General features: G+C 49.8%; 1 protein-coding gene across 1 annotated transcript; it reads left to right on the top strand.

Annotated features, from left to right (window-relative positions):
* Window positions 1-7,347: 7,347 nt before the first annotated feature.
* LOC130265961 (olfactory receptor 14A16-like) lies at window positions 7,348-8,247 on the top strand. Its single transcript, XM_056515302.1, has one exon. It carries the CDS (start codon window positions 7,348-7,350, stop codon window positions 8,245-8,247), a length of 900 nt encoding a protein of 299 aa, XP_056371277.1.
* Window positions 8,248-20,837: the final 12,590 nt, after the last annotated feature.

Genomic DNA, 20,837 nt, shown 5'->3' with positions numbered 1-20,837 from the left:
ACGACCATCCTGGAGTCAGTGCTTGCTGCCCACACTATGACCCCAGCATGATTTATGAATGCTTGCTCGGTTACTGCTAACATGCTCAATGCTCAACTCGCTTTATGGGAGAAAGAATGGGAAAGAGGTGTGCAAAATCTGATGGTTACTTATGTGGGTCACGCTAATACAGCTCTGGCAAACCTTACAATTAGACAAGTCATGGGAGCAGGACCACATACAAATCCTGCTGCCCAAGCCCGAGACTGCCGAGAGAAGCCTTAGACGGAATCCGGGAAGCAGCTCGGCAGGCGTTTCTTAAGGTGCCTGATACTCGAAAGCCTCAGAAAGCTTTTACATCCATCACTCAGGAGGTACAAGAGCCGTATATGCATTTTGTAGACCGCCTTAAGCAAGCGCTTGAACGCCAAATTGATAACTCAGAGGCTCGTGAAATTTTACTTTTAAAACTTGCTGTTTACTTTTAAAACTTGCTAATGCAGACTGCAAAAAACTCCTTAAATCTTTGCCGAATCAAAACCCAACTTTAACAGAAATGATTGAAGCATGCAATCATATTGGGACTTTAGAACATCAGTATGAAACTATGGCCAAAGCTCTTGCTGCCGTAAAGAGTCCCTCTGAGTCTGCAGAAGTTTGTTATGGGTGTGGCAAACCTGGACACTTTAAAAAAGACTGCCCTGCTCTGAAAGGAAACAAGTCAAAAGCTCCTACTTTGTGTCCTCAATGCAAAAAGGGATGGCACTTTGCTAACAAATGTCATTCTAATTATGATTCCGAAGGTCGCCTGATCCAGGGAAACCGGTTCCAGAGCTCGGGACAGCGGCGCCGCGCTACGACACAAATGCGCTGGTCGCCTCCGCAGATGCCATTGCAAGTGCCACCACCGCAGGTGTCCCACGCTGTGTCTCCTCAAGTTCTCACTTGAGCAACTACAGGCAGTGCCAGAATGGATTTGGCAACCTCAGTCACAGTAACGTTACTTGACTCTTCTATTCATTTACCCCCTATAGGAATCTTCGGATCACTGGGACTACGAAAAGGCACTTTGCCAATAGGGAAATCCTCAAATAATCATGTAGGACCTTTTGTCCTCCCTGCAGTAATAGACTCTGACTTTATTGGAGAAATTAAAATCATGGCATGGACACCCCTTCCCCCCTGTACTATCCCTGAGGGAACCCACATTGCACAGTTAATCCCTTTTCCAGAAGAATCAGTGTTTGTTACAGGGGAACAACAAAAGGGGGTGGGAGAATTTGATTCTACAGAAACCCCACAAATATTATGGGTACAGAAAATTTCTGATAAGCGTCCCACTTGCAAATGCACCCTGTCATTTCAGGAACACAAAGTAACACTCACTGGTATCATAGATACCTGGCCTGATGTGACTGTCATTTCTCAAGATGAATGGCCTTCTGACTGGGCCCTCACTGAGGTACCCCAAGCTCTCACCGGGATCGGGGGAGCAGTTGAAGCTATCAAAGCCAAAATCTCATTCAAATCATGGGACCAGAAGGCCTCATAGCATCTGTTAAGCCTTTTGTTTTATCTGTATCTATGGTGTTATGGGGACGGGATGTACTTTCTCAATGGGGTTTCAAAATTCAGTCGGATTTTTAGTGGGGGCCATTGAAGTGCGCGACACCCTAAAACTAACTTGGAAAACCACAACACCTGTTTGGGTAGATCAATGGTCCCTTGCCACTGGTTAAATTGCCCGCACTCACTGATCTTGTCCAAGAACAACTTCAAAAGGGTCACATAGTCCCCTCCACCAGTCCCTGGAATTCTCCTGTATTTGTAATTAAAAAACAATCCGGCAAGTGGCGTTTGCTCCAAGACCTCCGCAAAATTAATTCTGTAATGGAGGACATGGGGGCTTTACAGCCTGGCCTCCCATCTTCTACCATGATCCCTCGAGATTGGCATTTAACAGTCATTGATTTAAAAGATTGCTTTTTTGACATTCCTTTGCATCCTGATGATGCTCCTAAATTTGCTTTTTCTGTACCTAGTACTAACAGGCAAGCTCCCTTACAGTGATACCACTGGGTTGTGCTTCCACAAGGAATGAAAAACAGCCCCACTATTTGTCAGTGGTTTGTTGCAAAGGTCCTCAGTCCCATTCATCAAAAAATACCTGCTGCCTTGCTGTATCATTATATGGATGACATTCTAATTGCAGCAGAACATCAGGAGGTAATGGGGAAAACATTAGCCCTTGTCATTGCTGCTGTAACTCAGGCAGGACTCAGTCTTGCCTCAGAAAAAATACAACTACCTCCTTGGAAATACCTTGGTTGGCGCATTAGGACTCAGTCTATTTCCCCTCAGCCTTTGCAAATTCACACAAATATTCGGACTCTGCATGATGATCAAAAACTTTTGGGGACAATTAATTTGATTCGTTCCTTATTAAGAATTTCAAATGCAGACCTAAGCTCCTTGTTCAATTTGTTAAAAGGAGATTCCAATCTCCTGTCACTTCATCAGCTTACACCTGATGCTTGCCAAGCACTGCAAAACGTGGTTGATGCTATATCAAACAGGCAAGCTGCCCGATGGGCCCCTGAACTACCTTTCTCTCTATTTATCCTAAATCTGACTAAGCAACCTCATGCTTTGATTTTTCAATGGGATCCTAAAACGCCAGACCCACTGCTCATCAGTGAGTGGATTTTTCTGTCACACCAAATGTCTAAAACTATTAGTACTCAACATGAAATGATGGCATTGCTTATTATCAAAGCTCGTGACAGGATTACCACACTTGCAGGTGTGGATTTTAGTTTAATCTGTTTACCTGTCACTACTGTTTATTTGCAGTGGCTACTGCAACAGTCTGATGTGTTTCAAATGGCTCTTGCTAATTTCTCCGGACAGCTGTCTTCACATCCACCGAAGCACAAACTCGTGGCAACAGGCTTTAATCTTCTAATGCAGCCCAAAAGGAGTGAGGTCCCATTGCAAGCCTTAATTGTTTTCACAGACGGGTTGGGCTGTACCCATAAATCAGTGTTACTTTGGTGGGATGAAAACCTCAACCAATGGAATTCAAATGTTACTATTCTTTCAGATTCTCCCCAAATCGCTGAATTAGCAGCTGTGATGTGGGCCTTTCAAAGATTTGCTACTCCTTTTAATTTGGTCACTGACTCTGCTTATGTTGCAGGAATCGTGGAGCGAGCTGAAGCTGCAGTACTCAATAAAGTAACTAATGCAAAATTGTTTCAATGGTTAGAACAGCTTGTTTTTCTTTTAGATACCAGAAGGCATCCCTATTTTGTAATGCATGTTCATTCTCACACTAGGTTACCTGGTTTTATTACAGAAGGGAATCGTCAAGCAGATTTGCTTACTTTACCAGTTCAAACAACTCAGCCTGTGTTACCAGACCGCTTTTCTCAAGCAAAACTCAGTCACTCATTTTTTCACCAAAATGCTGCTGCACTTGCACGCACTTTCGGCTTGACAAGTCGCCAATCCTCCAGTATTGTGGCTGTGTGCCCAGATTGTCAGAGACACTCCTTTCCTTCTCTTGCAGGAGGTGTTAACCCTAGAGATCTTCAAAGCCTTCAAATTTGGCAAACAGATGTTACTCATTTTCCTGAATTCAGCCAACTCGAATATATTCACTCTTCTATAGATACATTTTCAGGTGCCTTGTTTGCAGCTTGTCACACTGGAGAATCTGCAAAGGACGTATGTCGTCACTTTGCGAGTGCTTTTGCGGTCTTGGGGATTCCCTCTGAAATTAAAACTGATAACGGTCCTGCATATATCTCTCAAAGAGTTGCAGGTTTTCTTGCTCTCTGGGGAGTGTCACACAAAACAGGGATTCCTCATTCCCCCACAGGCCAAGCTATCATTGAAAGAGCACAAGTTTCACTTAAGCGTCTTTTGTTACAACAGAAAGGGGGAATGGGGAATGCCACCCCAGCTGAAAGGCTGCAGAAAGCATTGTATGTTTTTAACTTTTTTAATTGTTCCCTAATGGACCCTAACCCTCCGATTGTTAGACATTTTGGTAATAATCCTCAGTTAGAGGTCAAACAGAAAGCTCCAGTCTTCATTAAGGATCCAGAAACAGGTAAGATCATGGGACCCTATCCCCTTGTCACCTGGGGAAAGGGTATGCTTGTGTCTCCACAGAGAACGGCCCGAGGTGGATCCCGGCCAAGAGCGTGAGACCATTCCGAGAATCCTTGGAACCTCCTCAGAAAGAGGACCGCTGTAGCCCTGGCATCTCACCGGAGATCCCAACCCAGCCATCCTCGGCTCCAGTCCCAGATTCCACCGGACCATCGTCTCAACCAGCTTCTCATTGATACGAGAGGGCTCATTGACTTTGCACCGCTCTTTGAATTCCGTGGTCGTCTGACCCCGGACACAGTAGAAGACATCCTTGAAGTACAGGTGCATTGTCGTGAATGGCAACCGGGACAATTGAAACAGGAACTTAGACTTGAATGTAACCCCATACCTTGTTTTATTTGCAAGGAACATTGGCACCAGCTGTGGGCCTTGTGTCAGAGTCAGAAGTGTCAGAAAAGGTGGTATTGCATTGCAAGCCGCCGCCGTCGCCAGTTTCCAATTTGTGATCCTTTATGACACACTTTTGGTAATTGTGATATTTTGAAATTTGTGTGTGGACATAACCATGGCTGGCTTCCACATCAATATTTCTCGGAGCCGTATCTGACTCCTTGGGCTGATCCTTGTACTAGGGCTCGGCCTTCACGAAGGGCAGGTAGAAACATTGCCATTGTTGCCTCTTCCAGAACGTAATTTTTGGCTTACGCTTGCTGACGCATTGAATGAATCTACGCTGTGCCTTTCTATGACTTCTCCAGGTAATCCTTTTCAAACTTGCCTAATATCTGTGCCTTTAGAAAAAGCTGAATGGGATGCTTTGTATAACATGACTATGCATAAGAACTGTGATGCTCCAGGCCAAATGAAACCCATATGGTGGTGTGAGGACAAATACCGTAAGAAAAAGGGTGAAGTGCTTGGTACGAAGAGCTTACCCTGCAGTTTTTATGGGGATTTTCGTAATATCTACCTAGTACCTGGTTAGCTTAAACAAGGCATAGATTGAGCAATGATATTGTTATATAACTTAGTACCGCTAATATGATTGGTGCGCTATTTTTAGTAATAGGTAAAAAAGTATATAAACTTTGCTTTGTGGATCAATAAACGGCTTCATGGCATATCGTGAAGAACCCATTTCTTCTTTACCACCGTCATTACATTGTGACACTGCAGCATTTTGTAGGGACAAAAGAGGCCTGTGGTCCAAGGGGGTAGAAAATGAGGACAGCAGCGGAGAGTCCTGGGAGGGATTGAAAGGCGGTTTCAGACATGGTGGATCCTTTTGACATAGTAGAGAACATCTGGAAAAAGGAAATTAATGCCAAGTGAAGCTGGGGAGGGCCGAACTGAGAAGAAAAAGAAAGGAAAATCTCTCCAAGGGCTGTGGTGCACCATGTCTCCCAAAAGGAGTCTGAAGCAGCCCAAGGCTTTGTGTGGCCACGCAGAGGCAGGCAGGATGCAGAGCTGTCAGCAAAGGAAGGGCCAGTGAGGTGGGGCAGCCGGGGGATGACGACAGCCTGCAGGGACAGAGGCGCAGGGCATGGACACCGTAGGACAGCCTGGGCTGCAGAGGGCACAGGGATGGGCAGCAGCTGAAAGGCCCTGCCAGAGCCAACTGCTGCAGCACTTGGGCCATGGCTGCTGGCCCTGGGCCTGAGGCCAGCAGGGACAAGTGAGCCTTGCTGTGCTGGGGCCTCATTGCCTCCTTGTCCCTGCTCAGCAGCCTGGCAGGGGCCACCCCATGGTCCTGCCCTTGGCATTGCACATCCCCAGAGCCCAATGCCCTGGGAAGAGCCTTGAGTGATGAGGATGTGCCTTGCCAGGGGCTGGGGCTCAGCCCTTGGCCCTTTGCATTCCAGAAACACATCCAGGTTTGCTGAGCATCACAGACACATTTCCCTTTCTTGTTCCCACCTGTCATCACTGCCTCCAGTGTTCAGCTTAACTGGAACCACTTTCACACTCGTGGTTCTCAGTGGGATCCATTAAAACTTCTAGAAACTTTGGAGTTTATATCTCACTTTGTGTCCTTGAGAAGTTTTTTGAACACTCTCTCAGGGACTGAGTCTGATGTAAACAGCACCAAAGCCCTGAGAGGTTCATTAAATTTCTTTTGCTGTGTCTGTGCTGCTGAGCTGGGCAAATCTCCTGGCACAGAGGAACTTCCTGGCAACAAAGAAGATCTTCAAAACCACATTTCTGCTGAGGAACAGCTCCTCTCCCAACCCAGCAGGGCTGGGCACTGCCTGCAGCCACCCTGGGCACAGCACAGAGACACAGCACAGAGAGCTTCAATCAGTCAGGGCTGAGAAGATGCTGAGAAGTGACTTGGGCAGTATTACTCCCAGCCCTTGACACAGGAAGCCTCTGGCTGCAGGACAAGGCAGCTGCAGCTCCTGCAGTGATCTCCTAAAGCTGGAACATCCCAATGCCTACAGACTCTGTGAGTACATTCTCTGATTACCTCTTGTGCAGAGCAGCCAGGGGTGCCCAGGGCTGTCCAGCAGAGCAGGGTCCTGCAGCCCAGGGCGCTGTGCTGGGGCAGGGACTCTGCTGCCTACCAGGGACAGCTCTCAGCCAGCCCTGAGAGCTGCCCAGAGCACTGGGGGACAAGGTCTGGGTGGAAGGAGACAGGTGGTAAGGTGTGGAAGTGTTTTTCTTGTGTGGTGAGGATGCTGTATTGTTAAGGACTTCTCCCAGCACAACATTTAACTCCAGAACATTTCCAAGTAGGTTTTGCAGGGAGCACAATGAGATAGAGGCTGCAGGAAAGGGAAAGTCATGCTTTTAGAACCAACTCCTCTTGGTTGCCTGGATGGGAATTTGCACACTAATATCCATCTCTCAGATCAGGTTGCAAAAAAATTTTTTTTTCTCTCAAATCATAATAATCCAGGCAGAAACGAGCACAGGGCCCCTTACAAGCAGCATAAGAGCAGCTTTTTTAGTCTCATCAGGGTTGCTGTGACATTGCCAGCAGACCCTGCAGGGGCAGAGCTAGCCTTGGACAGTGCCCTGTGCTGGGAGGGCTCTGCAGGGCAGAGCTGAGCCCCCAGGGCTGGGCTGGGCTCTGGCAGCACTGGCACTGCCCAGCCCTGAGCACAGGGAAGCAGCTCCAGGCAGAAGAGCCCTGGGTGGGCACTGGGAGGAAAGTGCCACAAAGCTGGGCTGGGATATTTAAAGTCCAAACCGAACTATTTCATGCTTACTTTTCTTACAGATCCCCATGGCAAGACACACCAAATGTCCAACAGCAGCTGCATCAGCCACTTCCTCCTGCTGCCATTGGCAGACACGCGGCAGCTGCAGCTCCTGCACTTCTGCCTCTTCCTGGGCATCTCCCTGGCTGCCCTCCTGGGCAACGGCCTCATCATCAGCGCTGTAGCCTGCGGCCACCACCTGCACACCCCCATGTTCTTCTTCCTGCTCAACCTGGCCCTCACTGACCTGGGCACCATCTGCACCACTGTCCCCAAAGCCATGCACAATTCCCTCTGGGATACCAGGAACATCTCTTATGATGGATGTGCTGCTCAGGTGTTTTTCCTTATGTTCTTTATCACAGCAGAGCTTTCCCTCCTGACCATCATGTGCTATGACCGCTACGTGTCCATCTGCAAACCCCTGCACTACGGGACCCTCCTGGGCAGCAGAGCTTGTGCCCACATGGCAGCAGCTGCCTGGGCCAGTGGCTTTCTCAATGCTCTGCTGCACACAGCCAATACATTTCCCCTGTCCCTGTGCAAGGGCAATGCCCTGGGCCAGTTCTTCTGTGAAGTGCCCCAGATTCTCAAGCTCTCCTGCTCACACTCCACCCTTAGGCAACTTGGGATTTCATGGGTGGGTTTTTGTTTGGCATTTGGTTCCTTTGTGTTCATTGTTTTCTCCTATGTGCAGATCTTCAGGGCCGTGCTGAGGATCCCCTCTGAGCAGGGACGGCAAAAAGCCTTTTCCACCTGCCTCCCTCACCTGGCTGTGGTCTCCCTGTTTCTCAGCACTGGGTCATTTGCCTTCCTGAAGCCCCCCTCCATCTCTTCCCCATCCCTGGATCTGGCACTGTCAGTTCTGTACTCAGTGGTGCCTCCAGCCCTGAATCCCCTTATCTACAGCTTAAGGAACAAGGAGCTTAATGCTGCTGTGTGAAAACTGATCACTGGATGATTTCAGAAAAAGTGAAATACTGGCCCATTTCTTCAAATCACTTGTAATAAAAGCCATCTCTGATTATTTCAGGTGGGCTTGTGTGTTGGCTTGCTCTTTCATTTCATTTGCATTATTTTTATAATTTTGCCCACTAAGAAACACCATAATTTGTGCCCTTTCTCATTTTACATTTGTCAACCTTCACTATGACACAGTCCATGTCAATGAGGAGCTGTGCTGATGGCGGCTTTTAAGAAAATAAAGTATCTCTCTCCCAGGCAAAGTTTTCTCCAGAGATCTCCTTTCTGTTCCCTTTTCTGAAGCTGCAGCAGCAATGTCTGTGTGCAGAGCTGGGGCAGATCAGTGCTGGCACAGCAGCTGTGCCCAGCAGCAGCAGCAGCACTTGGTGTTGCCAGTGCTGCTCCCGTGCCACTGCCCCGCTGCCCTCCTGCCCCTCGTGTTGCTGCAGGGCCTGAGTGCTCTCAGGGGCCGGGCACAGCCCTGGGGGTGGCAGTGCCGGGGCTGCAGCAAGGGACAGGCCATGGGCACTGCTGGGGCAGCTGCTGACGCCTCAGGGCAGGGCCTGGGGGCTCCAGGCTCCTTGGCCAGGCTCTCTCCACAACACTTGGCCAGGCCAATGCTGAGCAGAGAAAACCCCCGTGAGCAGCCCCAGGCTGGCCGTGGGCAGGCTGGGGGCAAACAGCATGGCTGGTGCTCTGCAAGGTCCCTGCAAGGGGCAGACCCTCGCAAGGAGCAGCAGAGCAGGGGCTGATCCATCCCCACTGCGCTGGACAGCCCAGGGCAGCGTCCCACAGCGTCCTCATGCACCTGCCAACAACATCCCCCTCTGCAGCCCTGGCCTCTCCCCCAGCTCACACAGGTGCCGCATCCTTGCAGGCACAGACACGGCAGCACTGGCTCAGGAGCCCCTGTTTGCACTGCACAGAGCAGGCGTCAGCACCCCCATGGTGCTGCTGTGGGGAGATGGAGCTGAGTGAGCACAAATGCCATCAGCCCCTGGGCCAGCAAGGGCTGGGGCACGGGAGGGAAACCACTCAGGTGTTGTTGTGGCCTCTGAATTCAGCCAGAAAATTTGTTCCCATGACCTGTGAGCTTCCTGTCCCACTGCAGACATTGTTGCTTAGAGCCAGAGCTGCCTGGCAGCCACTCCCAAACAGCCCTGAGTATTTCCTTTCCTTCACCTTCACTTTCATTCCTCTTTAGTCATACAGATTTCTTCCTCTTGCCCATCCTTTTCCCTTTTTTTTTTTTGTCTGCAGGATCCTAAAGTGCTTTGTGCTGCTCCCTTGCCAGAGGCACCACAGGCCGGGGGGGCACATCTGGGCCGGTGTGTCTGGGTATGGGGCTCCCTGTTCTGGGCAATGAGGAGGGGCTGGAGAGGCTCTGCAAGACTGATAGGATGGGCTTTGGGGCTATGTGGAGAAGCTGAGGGACCTGGGCTTCTGGATCTTCTGAAGAGGAGGCCCAGGGCTCATCCTGCAACTGCTCCAGGAGTGGTTTCAGAGAATCACAGAATCAGCCAGGCTGGAAAAGGCCTTGGAGATCATCAAGTCCAAACTGTGCCCTGACACCACCTTGTGTCCCTGAGCCTCCTCTTCTCCAGGAGAAACCACCCCAGCTCCCTCAGTTCTCCTCACAGGACTAGTGTTCCAGAACCCTCACCAGCCTTGTTGCCCTTCTCTGGACACGATCCAGCCCCTCCATGTCCTTCCTGAATTAGAGGACCCAGAACTGGACACAGCACTTGAGGTGCTGCCCAACCAGTGCCGAGCACAGGGGAAGAATGACTGCCCTGGTCCTGCTGGCCACACCATTCCTGATCCAGGCCAGGAGCCACTGACCTTCCTGGCCACCTGGGCACACCGCTGGTTCATGTCCAGCCTGCTGTCCATCAGTGCCCCCAGATCCCTTTCTGCCTGGCTGCTTTCCAGCCACTCTGTCCTGGGGACATGTCATACACAGTATCACTCTGGTCCTCTCAGTTCCACGAGGGCCCACAGTGTCACAATGGCCCCTTGCATCCCCAGGGCCCTGCAGTGTCACAATCATCACAGAATCACCCAGGCTGGAAAAGACCTTTGAGAGCATCAAGTCCAACCTGTGACCTAAAACCACCTTTTCACCCAGACCATGGCACTCAGTGCCACATCCAGTCTATGCTGAAACATTTCTAGGGACAGTGACTCATCCACCTCTCTGGGCAGCCCATTCCAATGCCCAATCACACTCTTTGTGAAGAATATTTCCTAATGTCCAGCCTAAACATCCCCTGCTGCTGCTTCTCTTTATGTCTATTTCTCCTGTCACTGTTCCCTGGGAAAAGAGCCTGACCCCAGCACGGCTTCACCCTCCTGATAGGGAGCTGTAGAGAGTGATGAGGTCTCAGCTGAGCCTCCTCTTCTCCAGGATAAACAACCCCAGCTGTCAGAATTTCCTCACAAGGCTTGTGTTCCAGATCCCTCACCAGCCATTGTTGCCCTTCTCTGGACATGCTCCAGTCTCTCCATGTCCTTCCTAAACTGGGGGGCCCAGAACTGGACACAGCACTCGAGGTGCTGCCCAACCAGTGCTTAGCACAGGGGAAGAATCACTGCCCTGGTCCTGCTGGTCAGAACATTCCTGATCCATAGGAGTCCCAGGGGTGGGATTAGGGATGTGGTCGGGAGGGGTTGGGGACAAAGTCTGATTGACTGTCAGCCATGAAGGGTCTTGATTTTCATAGCTATTCAGACTGCATTAGAAGGTGCTGGGGGTCAATAACAATTGGACATTGCTGGTATCAATCAGGAACAAGAAAAAGAAAACCACACAAAACTGTCCTTTCTGCGTGGTTTCCAATATAGTATATTTACTTTGAATACAATTCTGGAATCTGTCTAATTAACCACAGAAGAATTAAAACTTAAATTATTCCCATGGGCTTTTCTTTTGGGTGTTTTGAACAAAGGTTTATGAGTCCTTGTCACTGAATTTCTGAACTGAAGAGCTCAAGAAAGAAGAGGCTTTCAGAAAAGTAAAATTCACCAGCAACATCCAAGTTGCTGAGGATCCATCCTCATCAGAGCAGGAATGAACAGAAATGGGCACAGCTTTGTGGCTGCCCCAGCTCTGGGATGGGCCCTGGGCCTGGAGCAGGAGCAGCTCTGCAGGGCCCCAAGGCCGGGGCTATTGTGCTAGCCTGGGCAGATGGGATGGCAGAGCTCTCAGAGCAGGGGCTGCAAAGCTCTCCGGAGCTCAGGGAGAGGGGAGCAGGGCACACAGGGAGCCTCCTTTTGCCTTGGCCAAGCACCTTGCCCATGGCTGGGGCTGAGTCCTCTCTGAGCTGCAGCTGCTGCTGTGCCCTTGCCAGGGGCTGAGGCCGTGGGGCCACTGCCCAGAGCCCCCTGCTCTGAGCAGAGCTGTGGGGCCAGAGCCGGCTGGGCTGTGCTGGGAGAGGCCCTTGGTGCTGCACAGAGCTCAGGGCAGCTGGCACAGCTTGCAGGGAGCTGGGCTGGCCTGAGAGAGCCTGCCAGAGAAAGCAGCAGTGTCCATGTCAGCCTGGCTGAGCGTGCAGGGACAGGACTCAGCCCAGGCCTTGTGGGGCCGGGCAGCGCCTGGGGAAGGCATTGGAAACAGGCAAGTGGCCGAGAGAGGAGGCTGCTCTGTGCCCTTGGTGGCATGCACAGAGCAGGGAGGTGGCCCAGGACATTTGTCACCTCCAGCTTCTGTCCCCAGGCATTCCCACCAGCAATGCTCCTGTCCTGTGCTGGGTCTGCACATGCTGTGCCACCATGGCTTTGCCAGCGGGGCACAAAGGGGCCACAGAGCTGCATTTTTGGCAGCAGTGTCACAAAGGACCCTTACTGCTGCAGGGCCCCGCAGTGTCACAATGGCCCCTTGGTTCCATGAAAGCCCATCATGTCCTGATTGTCACCTTAGTTCCATGAGGCTCTGTTGTGTCATAATGATCTCCTTGTCTCTGCAGTGTCTCAATTGGACTCCTGGTTACATGAGACCCCAATGTGTCACAATGGATCCTTGTTTCCATAATGTCTCAGTGTGTCACGGTATTCTCATCAGTTCAATCAGGCTCCACAGTGTCCCAAAAGTCTGTTCTGCAGTTTTAAAATGGTCTCCTTGGCTCCCCGTGTCCCTGCAGTGCCACACCGGCCCTTGGTTATACAAGACCCCCACAGTGCCACAATGATCCCCTTGTTTTCAGGAGGCCCTGAAGTGTCACAATGGCCCCTTGGCTTCTTGAGGCCCTGCAATGTCACAACGGACACTTGGCCCCATTGGCCTCCCCTGTGTCTCAAGAGTTCCTTGATTCCATGAGCCATTGCAGTGCCACAATGCTCTCCTTGGTTCCATGTGGACGTGAAGTGTCACATTGGCCCCTTGGTTCTATTGGGCCCCAGAATGTCACAGTGGCCTCTTGGTTCCACAGCATCACAAAGGACACTTGTTTCCATAAGGCCCCTTAGTGGTACAATGAATTCCATGGCTCTGTGAGGCCCTTCAGTGTAGAAATGTTCTCCTTGTTTCTGCAGTGTTAAAATGGTTACTTGGTCCCTTGAGGCCCCACAGTGTCACAATTGTCTCCTTGATTCCTTGGGGCCCCACAGTGTCAAAGTGGCCCCTTGATTCCATGAGGCCCCACTGTATAACAGTGGTCTCCTTGGTCCCAAGGGGATCTGCAGTGTCACCATGGACATTTGGTTCTGTGGCATGCCACATGTCACAATGCTCTCTTTGCCATCCCAGTGTCACAGGGGTCTCCTTGGTTCCATGGGGCTCTGCTGTGTCACAACGGCCCCTCGTTTCCATGGGGCACCCCAGTGTCACAAGGGTCTCCTTGGTTCCACAGTATGACAATGAATCCTTGGTTCTATGAAGCCCTGCAGTGTCACTATGGACATTTGTAGGGCTGGAACCCCTCTGCTTTGCAGTCAGACTGAGAGAGCTGGAGCTGTTCAGCCTGGGCATGAGAAGGCTCAGGGAGACATTAGAGACCCTTCTAGCACCTAAAGGTTCTTTGAGAGAGCTGGAGAGGGACTTTGGACACAGGCCTGGAGTGACAGGACAAGGGGGAATGGCCATGAGGTGAAGGAGGGCAGGTTTAGATGGGATATTGGGAAGAAATCCTCCCGGTGAGGGTGATGAGGCACTGGCACAGGTTACCCAGAGAGGCTGCAGACTCCTCACCTCTGGAGGTGTTCAAGGCCAGGCTGGATGGAGCAGCCTGCTCCAGTAGAAGGTGTCCCTGCCCATGGCAGGAGATTGGAACTAGATAATCTTTAGGATTCAAACCCAAGCTGTTTTCTGATCCTTGATTTCCTCCTCCCTGCCGTCATTTAGCAGCAGGTTGACATGTTCTATTTGCAGCTATTTATTGCAAGCACAGTGACTAAATTGACTTTGCTCTGGATATTGCCTGCAGCCTCCATCAGCTCCAGATGAGCTTTGGCTTTCTTAAACACGTGAACACAAGCTGAGGTCAGATTTCTGAATTCCTCCTCCGTGGCTTGTCCTCCCTTCCACCTCCTGGTCATTGTGTTGGGGCTCATGCCTGTCATTTGTCCCTGAGGCTGCACAGCCTCTCTGGCTAGCACAGGCCCCACATCCCCCTCATCAGACACAGCACACTAGAGGCTGTGTTTGGAGTGGGCAAATGTTCCCCACCACAGTGTCCACTCCAGACCTCACTGTCCGGTCCCACCACCCACATCCCATGCCAAGGATCACAGAGAGTCCTGCTCTGGGGTCTGCCAAGGGCTGGGTGAGGAGGGAGCCTGGGCAGGGCTGGTGCTGCCACTACAGCAGTGTTGAAAGGAGGAAGGAGATAACCACAGAACAAATAGACCAACAAAGAGTGCCCAGGTCTGAAAGTGGCTGATGGAAGAGGTTCAAGAACAGGCTGAAGGACAGATGCTCAAAGCCCTGGGGCACCTTCTCAGACTGCCCACGCCACCAAGGCCACAGACCAACATCCTCAATGCAGCCCAGAGCTATTTTTCAATGGAAACTTTTTTGATGGCTGTGCTGGGGGCCCAGACCAGGATAGCAGGGGCCCAGGCCAGAAGGGCAGGAGCTGCTCTGGGAGGGGGGCAGGATCTCGACAGCCAGGCTAGAACTCAGAGGCTGCACCCACGGGCCGAAGGCTCCCACTCCCCCTTGCCCGGTGGTTTCTGGAAAAATTCATCAGGGGCAGCATTCCAGCCACACCATGGACCGGTCTGGCCACTCTGGGGGGAGGGAGAAGCAGGAAGGATCTCAGCAGCTGATGGCCCTGCCTAGCAATCCTCCTACCCCAAGTTACTTAGAATTTGGAAGAGGACAGAAACAGAAGAAATAAAAGACATGGAGAGAAAGGCAAAAGAGTTACAGAGAAGCACACACACTGGCACCAACTCCTGGATTCCAGCAGGTGTTAAGTTTGAAATTCCAAGAGTAGGTAGAGTCAAGATGTGTGCTTACCTAGTGGTCTGTCTTAAATTCTCTTTGGTCTTCCTGGGTCCTTCCCCCGGGTGGGACTTTTGGTCATTTGGTCACTCAGGAGCTGGGCTGGGGCTCCAGGGTTGGGTGTGGAGCATTGCCTTTGGTGTGAGACAGACCCCAGGAGAAGGCAGGGTATGGACCATGGGCTGAGCCTGTGCTCCATGTTTTTTTATGCCCCTGGGCCTTCATGGCCCTCCCCCCAGGTGGGACCTGGATTGCTCAGGCAATCAGAGCCTGGGTCAGCACCAGCCCACTGTGTGACTGACTGACAGCTCATCCCGAGGTGTCTGGGACATTGATCTCATCCGGGCTCTGACCATGGTGACACTGAAGAACCTCATGGAACCAGGGGTCAGTTGTGACAATGCAGGTTCATGGACACCATGGTGACACTGAGGAGTGTCATTGAACCAAAGAGACCATAGTGACACTCTGGCCCCTCATGGAATCAGGGGGACCATTGTGAAACTCAGGACCCCTATGGAACCAAAGGTCAAGGATGAAGCAGTGGTGTCCACAGAACCAAGAAGCCATTGTGACACTGAAACTGGTGGAATTAAAATTTAAAAAAAAGCATTAAGGGTAAAAGTACAAGAAGATGCTTTAACTAGAAGGGGGCTGACAAGATTCTATGAATGTTTAACATTCGCTGTCTTTGCAAGAACAGGAGGACAGAGCAAGGCTTCAAGATAAGATTGAGGGCCAAGAATGCTCAAACAGGATGGAAGAGTGAGGCCCCTTCCAGATAAGGGGGATTCCTAGACCCATGAGGCAGTGAAAACTGGTATCAAGGTCTGGAAAGTGACGAAAGACAAATACACAAAGAGGGAGAGGTGAAAAGTTCAACTGAGAAGAAGACTGTTTATGTCATCGCAAAGACCCCAGACGACCACTTGAGTGACCAACAAGGAGCAGTGCACAGTCGCAAAGAGGTGTGGAGATAATTTTAATATGAAGTGGGGACAGGTGAGGTTAGGATACGAATATGTATTAGGTGCACTGTGCAATCCTAGTTTGTAGAGAATAAAAAGAGAGGCGCAGATCGCCAAAGGTGTGCATGTTTTTGGAGGAGCTATCCCCCAAGCACCTCAGTGCTGTATAAAGTACATACCTGTAACTTATTTTATAGGGTATAAAGTTTTTCCGTGCATCAATTTGGGTGACCCCTCTGCTCCCCTAAGATTTTGGGGTGCCCCCTTTGCTCCTCCCCAGAGCTGGAGCTGGTGTAGAATGCTTTCTTCACCGACCCCACAGACAAAATCGCCTGGGTGTACCTGCACTGCATCCTCTCCTGAGGTAACCTGGGGCTCCCACCACCACTGGGGCTCTCACCTGGAGTTTTGGAGTAACCTCTGAATGTTGGGTGTCTTCTGATACCTTCCACATTGGCTGGGAGGATGCAAAACTTGCCATCATCTTTTTCCAGCCTTTCAAAGTGGGTCAGGACACTTGAGTGCCCCAAACATCATCTGGATATCACAAAAAACGATCTGGATATCCCCAAAAATCATCTTGGTACAACTGGGTACCACCAAAAATATCCTGGATCACCCCAAAAATCACCTGGATACACCTGGGTACCCCTTGGATACCTGGATGGCCAGAGACCCCTGGGGCCGCCCAAAACTGGTGTCCCAAAAGTCATCATTGCTTTGACTGGGTAGACCTGGTGTCCCAAAATCCCTTTAATGGTTAGACCTAATGTTTCTAAATTCCTATTGACTTCAATAAGCTCCTGTTTATCCTGATTTATCTCTACTAAACCCTCCCAGTGGTCCCATTTTTGCCCCAGTGCTTCCAGAAATCCCAGTGGCCACCTTAGCCACATCCAGTGCTGCCAGTTTAACCAGTAAACCTTCCCAACCAAACCCTATTAATGGGTACACCTGGTGTTCCTCAATCCCCAAAGAATTTCAATAAACTACATTTGGTGTGCTTCAAAACCTATTGATTTATATGGGTAGACCTTATGTTCCAAACTTTTGGTGCTAAAAGCCCCAATTTTTGGCTTGGAATTCCCAAATTTTGAGCTGAAAAACATCCCCTTGGCTTGAATGGGGTAGATATGATGTCCATGAATCCCTATTGATTTTTAATGGCATAGATGTGATGTTCCCATATCCCCATTGATTTCAAACAGTAGACCTCATGTCCAAAAACTCCCTCTTGGAAAGTTAATATTGCAAAAGATGGGGGAACTGAAAAACTTTGTAAAAGATAGTTTAGTGTTTGATAGCATCAGTTTCATAGAAGGGTGAGACATTAAAGGTGTTATATCCAACACCATAATATCAGAAGCCACCTAATTCTAAGCTACAATGCCTTATGTTAGTTTTCAGCCAAACAAATACTTCTATGAATTTTGCTAGTGTCTTTTTACACCACCATTAATTGCTTTAGTTGTCATGTCTTTGCTATAATGCCTCATTTTGTAACCAAACATAACACTACACAAACCTACAGTGACACATATTAAGCTCCTACTTAACTTTAAAACAGGTTCCATTGCTAAAATTCAAAATCTTTTACTATCTTACTTAACATACTGCTTTGCATATATAATGCATATCTCTGTTGGCTTAGAACATTTTTCTACTTAAACTAAAAACTAATTTTCTTGTTTCATGTCTATATTAATTTTAATGCTCTATTTCTCCAAGCCTTCTCCAAGGTCTTAGGTCAAACATTGCATCTATCTCTATCTCTGAGACTGTATGCACAAGGCCCTAAGAGCTCCCTGTGCCTGCATTTCCCTCACCACCCGTAATCTCTGCCTCCAATTTCCTCCTCTAACTGGAACCTGGGGACATTTTCTCAGTCATGTCCCTCAATGGGACCCGTGAACAGTATCAGAAATTTTGGAGTTCAGTTATGACTGAATTCTTGAGAGCTTTCCTAGCAAACCATGGCTCTGTCTTGATTTCCCTCTGGTCTGGTGCAGTACACTCTGAAGGTTTTCAACTCCAGTCAAACTCTGAGATAAGGTGTGCTGACTTAGAAAGGCCATGGAATAGATGAGACATTGTAGAGAGAGATTGAACTAGAAACAAGTTTGAGACATTGTAGAGAGAGAGAGAGATTGAAATAGAAACAAGTTTCAAATGATAGCCTTGCAAATATACCAGATATTTTGGAGAATGAGAACTGTGAAAGACGCATTGTGACAAGACCATGTGGGGTAAAGTAACAGGTGATTGGTATTAGAAGTATTAGCACCATTGTGTGGCAAAGGCAAATAGGCTGAAAAATATTTAGAAGGTATTGTAATCAGAAAATAGCTTGGCTTCTGATAGAATGGCATTGAGTTTTACATCTCTTATGTTTCACATTTCAATGGGACTGATAATGAAATAAAATCTTTTAAAATGCCTCTCAGTTCAGCAGTCTCTGTAGATCTGGGATTTTCCAACAGTGCTGAGTCCCTGGACATCAGTTCCTGAGAGGGATCTGAAGGAAAAACTCTCAAGAACTCAGTCATATTCAAACTCAAAAGTTTTGTGAAGTTTTAATAGGTCCCACTGAGGTACTCGAGTGAGAACGTGTCCAAAGGTTCCAGATAGAGCTGAACACTGGAGCACTGATGACAGGTGGGGACAAACAAGGGAAAGGTGTCTCTGATGCTGAGCAAACCCGGATGTGTTTCAGGAATGCAAAGGGCCAAGGGCTAAGCCCCAGCCCCTGGCAAGGCAGATCCTGTCCCTCCCTCATCACTCAGGGTTCTTCCCGGGGCACTGGGCTCTGGGGATGTGCAATGCCAAGGGCAGGACCATAGGGCAACCCCTGCCAGGCTGCTGAGCAGGGACAAGGAGGCAATGAGGCCCCAGCACAGCAAGGCTCACTTGTCCCCTGCTGGCCTCAGGCCCAGGGCCAGCAGCCATGGCCCAAGTGCTGCAGCAGTTGGCTCTGGCAGGGCCTTTCAGCTGCTGCCCATCCCTGTGCCCTCTGCAGCCCCGGCTGTCCTACGGTGTCCATGCCCTGCGCCTCTGTCCCTGCAGGCTGTCGTCATCCCCCGGCTGCCCCACCTCGCTGGACCCTTCCTTTGCTGACAGCTCTGCGTCCTGCCTGCCTCTGCCTGGGCACACAAAGCCTTGGGCTGCTCCAGACCTCCTCTGGGAGATGTGTTGCAGCCCAGCCCTGCCCTGGGTCAGAAATCCCTTTTACTTTCTCTACCATTCTGGGCCTCCTCAGCTGCACTTGGCATTAATTTTCTTTCTCTGGCTGTTCTTTATTATGTCAAAAACACCCACCATCTCTGAAACCACCTTTCAATCACTCCCATGGCTCTCGTCTGCTGTTCTCAGTCTCCACTCCACTGAGCACGGAGTTCCTTTGTCCCTGTATAGTGGTCATGTGCTTGAGGCCTGCAAACCCCACCTTGGGAGATCTCTGGGCTCTCTCCACGCTATTGAAAAATTAAAAGATTGTGCTCATAGTCTAAGAAATGGGACAAAGGCAGTCAAGCCGGTCTGTCCTGGATACATTTGTCTTGTGCAATCTTTGTATAGATGTAATTCTGAAAGTAGAATCCCAATTTTGGCCATTGACACCTATATGAGAAGGGCAGTTCTTTTCCACTGGGTGGAAAACACTGAGCCCCAGTGTTATGTGCTAGATAAAGGACAGTCTTCAGGAGGCCAAGGCCAACCTGAGCTGCCTGTCCTGGCAGACATTGGCTGGGAGTCACTCTTGCATATAGGGAACTTTTTAGGGGATGTACCAATTTCAACCATGGGCAAAGAGGAAAGAGGGATGGTTTTTTTCCCTAGGAAGGCAAGCACATAGCCCCAGTGCTCCAGGGGCTGATGAGAGGCAGCCCTCGACACACCAGGATCAGCCAGACCTGTGTGGTGGCCCCAGGAAGGCCCAGTCAGCCAGATCTGTTCCATGGCCCCTTGGTTCTATGTGGCCCTTAAGTGTCAATACAGTGTTCATGGTTCCACGAGGTCCTCACAGTGTCACAACAGTCCCTTGGATCCATGGGGTATCCAAAGTTTCACCATGGTCTGCACAGGAAGGAAACAAACCATCCCAAGTGTTGCAGGGGCAGATGAGGGCAATCACCAAGCCCAGCCAGATTAGATGGCAGTGGCAGATTTTGTCTGGGAGCTATCTTTGGATACATAGCATTTTTGAGGCAAAATATCAATTTCAGACATGGATGCCTGGAGGAAAAGGAGAGTTCTTTTCCATAGGAAGGAAAACATGGAACACCATTGTTTCAGGGGCAGATGAAAGGCGGCCATCAGAGGCCATGGCCAGCCCAACCTCTCTGTTCTGGAAGCTTCTGTGTGAAAGAAACCCTTTCTATAGGAAAGGGAATCTATGTTTTCTATAGGAAAGAATATAGGGAATTTTGGAGGTGGAATCCCACATTCAGCCATTTCTGCATTGATAAGACTGGTGGCTCTTTTCTGTAGGAAGGAAAGCACAGAGCTCAGGTGTTTCAAAGGAAGAAGAGGACACAGGTGTCTACTGGGAAGCCAAGACAGCCAGGCCTGTTTGTCCTGGCAGCTTTGTCATGGAGAAGTTCTTGAATGTACAGGATTTTGTGGGCTCAGTCACAATTTTGACCACGGACACTTTGATGAAAAGGATGGTTCTTTTCTGTAGGAAGGAAAGCTCTGAGTCCCAGTGTTTCAAAAGCAGGTGAGAGGCAGCCCCCAGGAGGCCAAGGGCAGCCAGATCTATCTCTCCTGGCAGCTTTCACTTGGGAGCAATCCTGAGTTTTGGAGGTAGAATCCCAGTTTTGGCCATGGGTACCTGTCGAGATGGATGGATTTTTCCATAGGAAAAAAAAGTGCCAAGTCCAAGTGTTTTGGAAAAAAATGAGAGATGGGGACCATAGGGCAAGCCAGCCAGATGTCTATGCTGGCACCTTTCATCTGGGGCTTTCCTTCAATAGAGGGATTTTTGCAGGTGGAATCTAAGTTTGGGCCATGGCTGCCTGGCCAGGAAGGAGAGTACTTTTTATTAGGAAGGAAAGAACAGAGCTCCAGTATTTCAAAGGCAGATGAGAGCCAGCCCTTAGAAAGCTACAGCCAGCCAGATCTGTCTCTCCTGGCAGATTTCATCTGGGAGCAATCTTTGAATAG

This window comes from Oenanthe melanoleuca, unplaced genomic scaffold (genome assembly GCF_029582105.1).
Source record: "Oenanthe melanoleuca isolate GR-GAL-2019-014 unplaced genomic scaffold, OMel1.0 S001, whole genome shotgun sequence".
Taxonomy (NCBI): domain Eukaryota; kingdom Metazoa; phylum Chordata; class Aves; order Passeriformes; family Muscicapidae; genus Oenanthe; species Oenanthe melanoleuca.
This window is presented reverse-complemented; position numbering and strand designations above follow the sequence as displayed.

Excerpts from the sequence above, each read along its gene's own strand:
- LOC130265961 (XM_056515302.1), top strand. The coding sequence starts at position 7,348 with ATGTCCAACAGCAGCTGCATCAGCCACTTCCTCCTGCTGCCATTGGCA.